Source organism: Gossypium raimondii, chromosome 6, assembly GCF_025698545.1.
Source record: "Gossypium raimondii isolate GPD5lz chromosome 6, ASM2569854v1, whole genome shotgun sequence".
NCBI lineage: Eukaryota > Viridiplantae > Streptophyta > Magnoliopsida > Malvales > Malvaceae > Gossypium > Gossypium raimondii.
In genome coordinates this window covers 12,919,506-12,931,372 of record NC_068570.1, presented here as the reverse complement: position 1 = coordinate 12,931,372, position 11,867 = coordinate 12,919,506, and the positions used below count along the sequence as shown (strand labels likewise).

Here is an 11,867-nt window from a genome sequence, read left to right as displayed (position 1 = left end):
TGGTCTCGATACCTCTTTTTCTCAATTTCTTAGCGTAATAAATATTTATAAAACACAAATTACTCATTCAAAAATCTCTTAAAAATTATATTTAACTCTTAAATATTAAATAATGAAATCTACGAGATTTCTTGCCAGATTTAGTGGCCTCAAACCACTATTTCTGACATCACTAAAAATTGGGCCATTACACCGGCTTCCAACCAAATCGAGCTTCCAAGTTACAATAAAACAGGGAAAATAAAACAGAGTAAGCAGTTAAGCTTAGTAAGTTCATATAACATGGAATTTTACTTATCCTTCAATTACATTTAAGGTAAGCATACAAAACATATTCCAATCAACTTGGCCAAAAGCCTAAACACATATCTTCAACACGTTAGCCATATAAGCACATATAATAGCCCATCATCATGGATGAACAAAGTCATTAAGCAAGATCCACATACATGTAACAATCATTTCATGCTTCAGTACATCAAGTAATATCATTTCCATGTACTTTATGTATATATAGGTAATAGTTCGTTTCGAACTTATATTATCTCTTATCAGAACTTAGCCCGTTAAACCTTTTAAAATATTGTTGGATACACAGGAAGTACAGACAAAGTGTATAAAACTGTAATCCGTCAATTCATATTTATGAATGCTCATACAAGTATGTAAACGGGAAGCTCTTTCGAGCCATATAATGAGAAGCTCATGTGAGCTGTATAACGGGAAGCTCAAACAAGTTGTATATCGAGAAGCTCATGCGAGCCATAAATCGGGAAGCTCATGCAAGCCATAAATTGGGAAACTCATGCGAACCAATTATCGGGAAGCTCAAGAGAGCCATTAATCAAGAAGCTCGTGAGAGCCAAATATCGGACATGTTATTTGTATCCATCGAATTTCTAAGGTTCAAGTAGGACTTGGTACTTGTCGGATATGTGATCAATAATATACATGGCATTTTATACAAATCACACACAACAATATTCAATTCAAATCATACAAATATACAATTTAGTTACGCGAACTTACCTCGACAAGTGTTTGTAGATATAAAAGCTACTAATCTGATACTTTTTCTTTTCCTCGATCCAATTTCATACTAGGTCTATCCAGATCTATACAAATGAATTTAGCTCAATTTAGTACTATTCACATTCAATTCAGTCCAATACATATCTTTGGCAAAATTACTATTTTGCCCCTATACTTTTAATTAATTATGATTTTGTCTTTAGGCTCGGAAAATGAAATTCATACAATTTAATATTATTTCAAGCCAATTTTCATACATATCCATAGCAGCTTATGTATTTCAAAAATTCAAAATTTTTCCATAAATTTTCCATATTTTCAATTTAGTCCCTAAATCATAATTTCATCAAAATTTTCTTTACAAAAGTTGTTTATATATCAACAACCTTTCATTTTCTACCATAAAACTTTATAATTCAACTATACTCATCCATGGAAAAACCCTAACACTTTAATAATTTAGTCCAATACATATCTTTGGCAAAATTACTATTTTGCCCTATACTTTTAATTAATTATGATTTTGTCTTTAGGCTCGGAAAATGAAATTCATACAATTTAATCTTATTTCAAGCCAATTTTCATACATATCCATAGCAGCTTATGTATTTCAAAAATTCAAAATTTTTCCATAAATTTTCCATATTTTCAATTTAGTCCCTAAATCATAATTTCATCAAAATTTTCTTTACAAAAGTTGTTTATATATCAACAACCTTTCATTTTCTACCATAAAACTTTATAATTCAACTATACTCATCCATGGAAAAACCCTAACACTTTAATAATTTTGCAAATTAATCCCCGAGATAGCTAGATTAAGCTATTATGATCTCGAAAACATAAAAATCATTAAAAACGGGATAAGAATAGGCACCTAATTAAGCAAAATAAGCTTGCTTGAACTTAAGTTTCCATGGCTAGGGTTTCCATGTTTTATTTTAGGAAAGATGATGAAAATGATGATATTTTGTTTTATTTTATTTATTTATCATCATTTTATCATTTACTTTCCAAAATTAACCTTAATAATTTACTAAATTCCAATGATGAATAATCATCATTTTCTACTAACTCATCTAAATGGTCTATTTGTCATATAATGACCTCCAATTTTGAATTTCATAGCTATTTAATACCTTTAGCTGCTAGAATTCAACTTTTACACTTTATACAATTTAGTCCTTTTTATCAGATTAGACATGTAATCAATAAAATTTCTTAACAAAATTTTCATATGATATTCCTATCATATTTTAAACTATAAAATAATATTAAAATGAATTTTCTTCTGACCTCAAATTTCTGGTCCCGAAACCACTATTTCGATTTCACTGGAAACGGGCTGTTACATATCCCGAGCATATGTAATGAAAGTAAATGAGGATGTTGATCTACCAAAAGTTATAACGGGTAAATTTTCTTTTCTTGGAAACAGTATTTATGCTTTGATAGATTTAGGATCCACTAATTCATATATATGTACTAAGGTTGTAGAGGGTCTAAGTCTTGATGTGGTATAGCCTGAAACGAATGTGTTAGTAACTAATCCACTGGGTCAGAGTAATATAGTGAATAAGATGATAAAGAATCGCCTGTTGGTGTTTGGAGGGCACACGTTTTTGGCAAACTTGTTGTTATTGAGTTTTCATGAACTTGATGTTATTTTGGGATTGGACTGACTGACTAAACATAATGCTATGGTAGACACATCATGCTAGAGGTGTACGTCTAATAACTGCCAAAAGTAAAGAAGTATTAATATCCGGCGTATAGACTAGTTTGGCGAATAGGATAATTTTTTCTGTATTTGTCAAAAAGTTTACTGTTAAGGGCGCAAACACTTATTTGACATATATAGTGGATTCATTTAAATCAAAGAATGAAGTTAGTTAAGTTCCAGTGGTAAGGGAATTTCTAGATCTATTTTGAGGAAAACTTCCAAGGATGCCACTGGATAGATATGTAAAGTTTTCAATTGAGTTAGAACTTAGTACAACACCTATCTCTTATACTTCTTACATAATGACACAAATAGGACTAAAAGAGTAGAAAACACAATTGCAAGATATGTTGGATAAGGGTTTTATAAGACCAAGTGTGTTTACCATGAGGTGCGCCAATTTTTTTTGTGAAGAAGAAAGATGAAACAATGTGCCTATGTATATACTACCGTCAGTTGAACAAGGTAACGATAAAGAATAAGTATCTTTTACCTAGAATTGAAGATTTGTTTGATCAGTTATATGGGGCTACAGTTTTCTCTAAAATTGATTTAAGGTTTGGATATTACCAAGTGAAGATTAAAGGTGATGATGTGCCTAAGACTGCCTTTCGATCGAGGTATGGTCACTATGAATTTTTAGTGATGTCCTTTGGTTTAACTAATGCGCCTACAGTATTTATAGACTTGATGAAAAGAGTATTTCAGCCATATTTTGATCAGTTTGTAGTAGTTTTTATTAATGATATTTTGGCTTACTCTAAGAATGAAACTGATCATGATAAACTTTTGAGAATTGTGTTGAGAACCTTGCATAATAATTAGTTTTATGCTAAGTTCAGTAAATGTGAATTTTGGCTGAGAGAAGTACATTATCTAGGTCATGTGATATTTTTTGAAGGTATTAAAGTATCCTGATAAGGTAAAAAAAGTACTTGAGTGGAATCCACCAAAAAATGCATATGAAGTCTGTAACTTTTTGGGGCTAGCAGGCTATTACTGAAGATTTTTGAAAGGTTTTTCAATGATAACAACACCTCTTACTTAACTGTTAAAAAAGAAATAAAAGTTCGAGTGGATTGTTGAGTGCCAACAAAGTTTTGAGAAGTTAAAAGCAGTTTTGACTGAAGCTCTAGTTTTGGCATAGTTAGAGTCTGGCGTAGAGTATATTGTTATACTGATGCATCTTTGAATAAGCTTAGATGTGTGCTTATGTAGAAGGGTAAGGTTATAGCTTATTCATCATACTAGCTTAAACTTCAAGAGAAGAACTATCCAACTCATGATTTGGAATTGGCAGTTGTGGTATTGGCATTGAAGATATGGAGAAATTATTTCTATAGAGAAATGTGTCATATGTTCTCTGATCATAAGCGCTTCAAATATTTGATGAAATAGAAAGATTTGAATCTACGTCAAAGGCGTTGGATGAAATTGTTGAAGGAATATGACTTGGCCATTGAGTATCATCTTGGTAAAGAAAATGTTGTGGTTAATGCTTTAAGTAGAAAAATAGTGGCAGCATTAACATTACTGCAAGCAAGAGTGAGTGTGGTTAATGATGGATCATTGTTGGCAAAATTAACTGTTAAGCTAACTTTTCTTTCTCAAATTTTGAATGAGCAAATAAAAGATGCACAGTGTGATTTGTATAAACAACGAATGATGTCTGAAAAAGCAACAAATTTCAGTCTAGGTAAAAATGGTAAAATGAAATTCATGGAAAGAATGTTTGTACTAGTTGGGAATAGTTTAAGGAAAGAACTGCTAAGAGAAGCTCATTAGGGACCTTTTTCACTCTATCCAGGGGTATCAAGATGTATAAAGACCTGAAAAGCTTATATTGGTGGCTTGGGATGAAAAGAGAAATCACAGAGTATGTTTCAACTTATCTAACCTGTCAAAGAGTTAAAGCAGAACATCAAATTCCCTCAGGTAAGTTGTAGCATTTGGAGAAACTAGAATGGAAGTGAGATAGAATCATAATGGATTTTGTGTCAAGGCTACCCTTTAGTCCTTCAAAGAAAAATTCAGTTTGGGTGATAGTAGATTAGCTTACTAAGTCAGCTCTTTTTTTGCTAGTGAACATTAATTATTCTCTAGAGAAGTTAGCTGAGCTTTATATTTTTGAGATATTACGCCTGCATGGAATCTTATCTTCCATAGTTTCAAATAGAGATCCAATGTTTACTTCAAGATTCTAGAAGCAATTACTGGGATTATTCGGAACTATGTTGCAATTGAGTACTGCATTTCATTCTTAAACAAATGGTTAGTCTGAAAGAGTTATTCAAGTTTTAGAGGATATGTTAAGAAGCTGTGTAATTGATTTTGGGCTGAACTGGGAAAGGTATATTCCTTTGGTTGAATTTGCGTATAACTAGGGATGAGCATTCGATCGAATCAAATCAAAAATTTTCGAGTTAATCAAATTTTCGAATCTCATTTTATCATCCTAACTTTATTTGAAGTTTTATCGAATCGAATCGAGTGAGATAGAATTCGAATCAAATCAAATCGAATATATTTGTTCGAGTTAAAGTTAAAAAAATAGTGTTGTTTATTTTATCTAATTTTCCAAAAATAATTTTATTTAAAGTTTTAAACATGATCATACAACAAAAAATTGAAGTAAATAAGTGAATAAATAAAAGCAACACAACATTATCAACCCAAATAAACAATATGATTCCAAATAAACAACAAAAATAATACAAAAGATTATAATAAAAACATAAGTAAAAGTCCAAGTAAATAGCATGAGTCGAAATAAACAACAACATTATAATTAAAAAAATAAGCAAAAGTCCAAAATACAATAGAAACCTACACCAAAAGAACACAACAAAAGTCCAATTAACCAATAACAAACCAAATCAAACTAATAACAATAACACATTAGTTCAAGAACTATTATATAAACGTTTAAGATTTTCTTGTGCTTCAAACACCGTTGATAATCTTGAAACATCTAGTAAAAGTATTGAATGAGTTAGTTAGATAATAAAAAATTTGCAAAAATAAATTAAATAAACATTTAACTTTATAAACTAATGTTAAGTATGTTACCTTTTTGATCTTCGGGTATTTTGGAGAAGGCTAGCAAATTTAAAAACAAAAGTGTTAGTTAAATTATGGGAATGCTTACTAATATAAAGAATACAAAATCTTATTTTATAAATTAAAATTTATATATTACCATCTTCCATTGTTTGAAGTTCATCAAAATAATCTTCAAGATTGATGACACCATTAGATTTCCGAAGCCAATCTTGTGTGCAAACCAAAGCTTCGACCATGACAGGAGTTAGAGAACTTCTAAAACTATCGACAACACGTCTACCCGTGCTAAATGCACTTTTCGAGGCAACTGTTGAGATAGGAATAGCAAGAATATCTCGAGCCATTTGTGCAAGAATAGGGAATCTAGGACTGTTCATTTTCCACCACAATAGTAAATCAAATGAACTTGAATCATTTACTTCTTCATCCTCACCCAAATATCTATCCAACTTAGATTTGCTTTCTAATCCAACTTGTTTTTTCTTCTTAAGGTATTTTTGTTTGGCCAAGCCCGTTTTCATTTCTGACTGATCTATTTCCATTGAATTGCAATGATTTGTCGAAGAACTAGATCTACCTTCAAACAATTCAATTCTTTCGGCATTAGAAGAATACTCATTGAACAAACAATGCAAATCTTTATCAATCATTTTCATAATGTCATTAGCAATATTAGGAAAAAGCAAGTTGACCCCAAAGTCCAAAACACTCATTTTACATCGCAGATCAAAGATGGCCGCTAAGTAAACTAGCATGTTGATCTTGTTTCCTTCACCCTAATACTTATTATATTTCTCTCTCATTTTGCAAGTCATAGAAATTATGTCTAGATCTCCACACTCTTGCCATCCATCAAAAAGACAATGCACATCCGTCAATACTTCAAAAAGTGAATGAGAGGTAACATGCAAAGATCCGGACACCTTCAATGTAAGATGATAAAAAGGCTCTAATACTTTTATAATTCTTCGAACAATTTCCCAATCATCAAATGTAGGAACTCCATCTCCAGCAGTAAGGTCAAGAAAAAAATTATGGTCATCACGTACATATGATTCAAATACACGCTCATATTTTTCGGCCACCTTTAACATTATATATGTTGAGTTCCATCTAGTAGGCACATCTAAACACAATTGAGCCTTACTATCTATCATTTCTTCTTTTACCCGTTGGTTGAATTTTGCCAACCTCGATGGTGATGCTCTTATATACCTCACAAGACCAGAACTCGATCCACGTATACGAAGCATCTTTAATCTTGTATTGCACAATGAGATTAAGAATGTGTGCAACACATCTCATATGAATAAATTTTCCATTTGCAATGAAGCATTTCGATGATTCAATTTCTTTCTCAAATATTCAATGGCAACACTATTGGCGATGCATTATCAATCGTAATAGTGAAGACCCTCTCAATCCCCAATCTCAAGACATTTTTCAATGGCTTGACCTATGCTTTCACCTCTATGAGCGGATATTGGGCAAAAATTTATAATCCTTTTTTGCAACCTCCACTCATCATCCACCCAATGTGCTGTTAAAACCATATAACATATCCTTTGATATGAAGTCCAAGTGTCTGTCGTCAAACAAACTCTACTTATATCTTTTTCAAAACAATTCTTCATCACACTCTTCATGGAGTTAAATAAATCAAGACAATCCCTTCTAATTGTCCAACGAGATGGAAGACTAAACCGTGGGCATGCAATAGAAAGAAAGTATTTGAAACCCTCTCCCTCTACAATTTTAAAAGGTAGTTCATCCATAATTATCATACGAACCAATGCTTTTCTAACAGCATCTTTATCAAACACCCAAGTTGATAAATCTGTTGTTTCTTGGCTAACCTTCACAAATGTTAATTCTAATTGTTTCGGATTAGAAGTATTACCTCGAGGTCTTTTCAGGCATGCTTTCAAATGGTTATTCAAATTCGTTGTAGAACTCGAACTTGATTCCATTTTGTAAGTAACATCACATGCATTGCACCTTGCTCTCTTCTCCCCCTCTTCAGTCACAAATTTGGTAAAATGGTTCGAACAAGCTGCCCTTGGAATAATCTTTTTTCGAACATTTTCCTTGGTTGTTGTTTAATCATCTCTACTTGGGGAAGAATTTTGTGAACTTTGAGTTGAACCATCTCGCTTTGGATCACTCATCTACAAGTAAACATTTGTTGCAATCAATAACCATGACCAAAAATTAGTTTAAAATCAAACTTAATAAATCAAACTTAAATTTTTTAAGAGCATAATAATACAATACAAAAGCATGGTAGGATAGGATGAGCATAAAAAACAACTTTATGGCATTGAAGGAGTTAAGGTACAGCAACAACAACCAACAGATTAAAAAAGTTGTAAAAAATCACTTATTTTTAATAGAAAATCATTTATTAGTTTATATATAAATTAAAAAAATCATAATGCCCAAGTGATTTAGATCCATAAAATATGGTGGTAAGCCATGTAACCTGACTTTAACGAATAGTAAAACTTTAAAAACAATTTAAATATTTTTATTAGTTATATCGATCCATAAAATAGGGGATGGTCACTGGTCAGTCATGTATGTAACTTAATCTGAAAGGAAAGTAGATTTTCTCTCTGTCTAAATTAAATTAAGATATTTATAAATTTTAATGAAAATATTTTATTAATTCTGTTTACAAAATACGAAAAATCAAAAAATATTTTATTAATTATGATACTATACCATCAATAAATTGTGGACATTTATGTTGCATTTATATTATTTTATAAAATTAATTAGTATAATAGAACCCCAACCCCTTATTGAATTTTACAGCTATTATTTTGAAGAAAGATCAAGAAGTACAACCAGACATCAGTGATTTTGAAGAATTAATACTGTTGAAAGAGGGAAGTTTGAATGTTACCTGTATGGCTCAAATCAGTTGCTTTAAAAAGATGCGCAGAGCTCAAATCAAGGTACTGCAACTGCAAGGAAGAAAGTCCAGAAAGGAAAAAACCCATTGAAGACCTTGACTGTATATAAATAGAGTGTAAGGAAAAGAATCAAAGTTAACATACCTTTGAAATTCAAAGGTAGAAGACGATGTAGAACAGTAGAAGCACCGCTCTAAGCCTCTAACATCTGTTTCTGGAATTAAGTGGAGCCTTCAGCCGTGGAGGACCGGAGGTGGAGGTGGATTGGTGGTGGTGGTCCGGTGGAGGTGAAGATTTTCGAATTGGGATAAAAAGGGGGGAGGGAGGGCACGAGCTTAGTTAGGGATTTTGGAAGTGGTTTTATTTTAAATGTACTGTATTTTAACTTTTAACTTTTAAAAATAAAAAATATATGTATTGTATTTTAAAAATAAAAAATATAGTTTATATTCGGTTTATTCGAATTATTCGAATTCAAAAATTCAACTCGACTCGAACTCAAAATTCGAAAAAAAATTCGAATTGATTCGATTAACTCGATTCGAATAATTCGAAATTTGAATTTTTTTTCGATTTTTTCGAATCGAATCGAATTTTGCTCACCCCTACGTATAACAACAGTTATCATGCTAGTTTGAAAATGTTTCCATTTGAAGCTCTATATGGTAGAAAGTGTAGAACGCCCACATGTTGGATGAAGCTCAGTGAAAGAAAATTAGTAGGTCCTAAGTTAGTGGGTGAAACAAAAGAAAAAGTCTTTGTTATTTATAGCCATTTGAAAGTTGCATAGGATCGTTAAAAAGCCTATGTTGATCTGAAGAGGAAAGAGATTTCTTTTAAAGTTGATGGTAAAGTATTCTTAAAGGTCTCTCCTTGGAAGAAGATAATCGGGTTTAGTCATAAAGGAAAATTGAGTCCATGATTTGTAAGGTCATATGAAGTCTTAGAGCAAGTTGGACCAAAGGCTTATAGATTGGCTTTGCCTCCAACTTTATCAAATATTCACAATGTATTTCATGTGTCTATGCTGAGAAGATATAGATCCAATTGATACCATATTGTGCAAATTAAAGAATTTGAGGTGGAACTAAATCTGTTTTATGAATAAAAGCCCATTCTTATTTTGGCAAGAGAGGTAAAAGAGTTAAGGAATGAGACGATCTCATTAGTGAAAGTATTATGGAAAAATCATAATACAGAAGTAGCTACTTGGGAAAAAGGAAGTGTAATGAAAGATCAGCATCCACAATTATTCACAGGTATAATTTCAGGGATGAAATTTTCTAAGTGAGAGAGAATTGTAATAACCCGCCCGACGAAGTCTTTGTATTTGGTTACTATTTAGTGTGTTATTAGCAAAATAATAGCTAAAATATGTTTTATATCTTTAACTCTATAAGATTTATTCAATGTTTTCATCGAAATGTTTTAAGGTTAGTTTGATATTAAGTACTAACACACCATACTCATATCTTATTATAGGGCTGGGTTTAGCGTGTTACAAGTTTAAACCAGAATTAGGAAGTTTCCTTCCTCACACACCATTCTGACACTTATGCATGCAAAATGAAAAACACTTAAATGACTTAAAGAACAACCTAAGGTTCATTAGTAATTACCAGTAAGTTGGTACTAACGTATAAGTTAGCTGAACACTGCAAACCTTACTTCAAAGAGGTTTTTGAAACTTAAGTTTTCAAAGAGTTTTTAGAGAAAATATAGAACGAAGAAGAAATCGTAAAGGTGTTCAAAAAGACCACCGCTAACCTTATATAATTAAGCTTAGAGACAAGGGTTAGTGAAAAAATTCAGATAATTCCACTAATTTTATTGATTCTCGTGATTAAGTGCTCTTAACTTAATTTAAGTCATATTATTTACAGTAGTGTGGTTCCGTTCTAACTAAGTCTCAACTTAACTAACCAAATTACCATAATTAAATAATAAACAAATCTAAACAACTACGAATTTACTGAGTTTGCCCAAAACATCTGAGTTGGGCGGATACTTACAGAAGAGCCCACCAAACCACAGAACATGCCAAAACAAAGAGTTCGCCAAATGGCGCATCACACAGAATCCTACTTAGTTAAGGCAAACACTTTACTTACTCATATCTATCCTTGTTTTACCAATAACACACCAAACAGTAACTAAATACAGAGACTTCGTCGGGTGGGCTATTACAAAAAGTGACTCAAATAGCAATATCAAACAATATAAAGTTAGACTTGTTGCCAAAGGATACACTTAAAAAGATGGTATTGATTATAAAATGATTTACCCACCAGTCTTTAAGAAAGACTCCTTAAGAATTATTATTATGGCATTGGTGGCTCATTATGATATAGAGTTGCACTAAATAGACGTGAAAACAACCTTTTTAAATGGAGATAGGAAGAAGTTTATATGGACAAACCTAAAGGTTTTACAATTGAAGGAAAATGGTTTTACAATTGATGGTGTGCATACTTAAGAAGTCAATATTTGGACTTAAACAAGCTTCACGATAATGGTACATCATGTTTAATGATATTATAAAGTCTTTTGGTTTTCAAGGAAACATTTTTGATCGGTGTATTTATGAAAAGATTAGTGAGAGTAAGTTTATTTTCTTAATTCTACATGTTGACAATATTTTACTTGCTACAAATGATTTTGGTTTATTACATGTGACAAAAGTTTTTTCTCTCGAATAACTTTGAAATGAAGGATATGAGAGAGACATCCTATGTAAATTGAAATATTCGGTGATAGATTACAAAGATTGTTAGGATTGTCTTAGAAAAACTATATTGAAACCGTTCTAAAGAGATTTATATACATAATTATTTAGCAAAAATTGGTCTTAAGCAAAATTTAGTCTCACACAATGTCCAAAGAATGATGTGGATTGAAAGGGAATGAAATCAATTATTTACACGCTTCAGTTGTGGGTAGTTTGATGTATAGCCAAACCTACACAAGACCTAACATTAGCTTTGCAGTTGGGATGCTTGGTAGATATCAAAGTAATCCTATAATTGATCATTGGAAGGTTGCAAAGAAAGTTTTATGGCACCTATAAGGAACAAAAAACTACATGTTCACGTATAGAATATATAATCAGTTGGAAGTGATTGGATATTCGG

At 31.6% G+C, this 11,867-nt stretch overlaps 1 protein-coding gene across 2 annotated transcripts; it reads right to left on the bottom strand.

Moving 5' to 3' along the window:
* Nucleotides 1-5,517: 5,517 nt before the first annotated feature.
* Nucleotides 5,518-9,101, bottom strand: LOC128041804 (zinc finger BED domain-containing protein RICESLEEPER 1-like). Of its 2 annotated transcripts, XR_008196655.1 has the most exons (5): nucleotides 8,881-9,101; nucleotides 8,727-8,787; nucleotides 7,719-7,986; nucleotides 5,825-5,854; nucleotides 5,518-5,726 (listed from the first exon to the last, which is right to left on the bottom strand). XR_008196655.1 is itself a non-coding variant. In XM_052632202.1 (3 exons), exons 1-3 carry the CDS (start codon nucleotides 6,571-6,573, stop codon nucleotides 5,659-5,661), a joined length of 717 nt encoding a protein of 238 aa, XP_052488162.1. In that variant the 5' UTR covers nucleotides 6,574-7,038; the 3' UTR covers nucleotides 5,518-5,658. The 2 variants fall into 2 exon arrangements, 1 of the variants encoding a protein (XP_052488162.1); XM_052632202.1 differs by lacking the exons at nucleotides 7,719-7,986; nucleotides 8,727-8,787; nucleotides 8,881-9,101 and adding an exon at nucleotides 5,955-7,038.
* Between the last annotated feature and the right edge of the window lie 2,766 nt (nucleotides 9,102-11,867).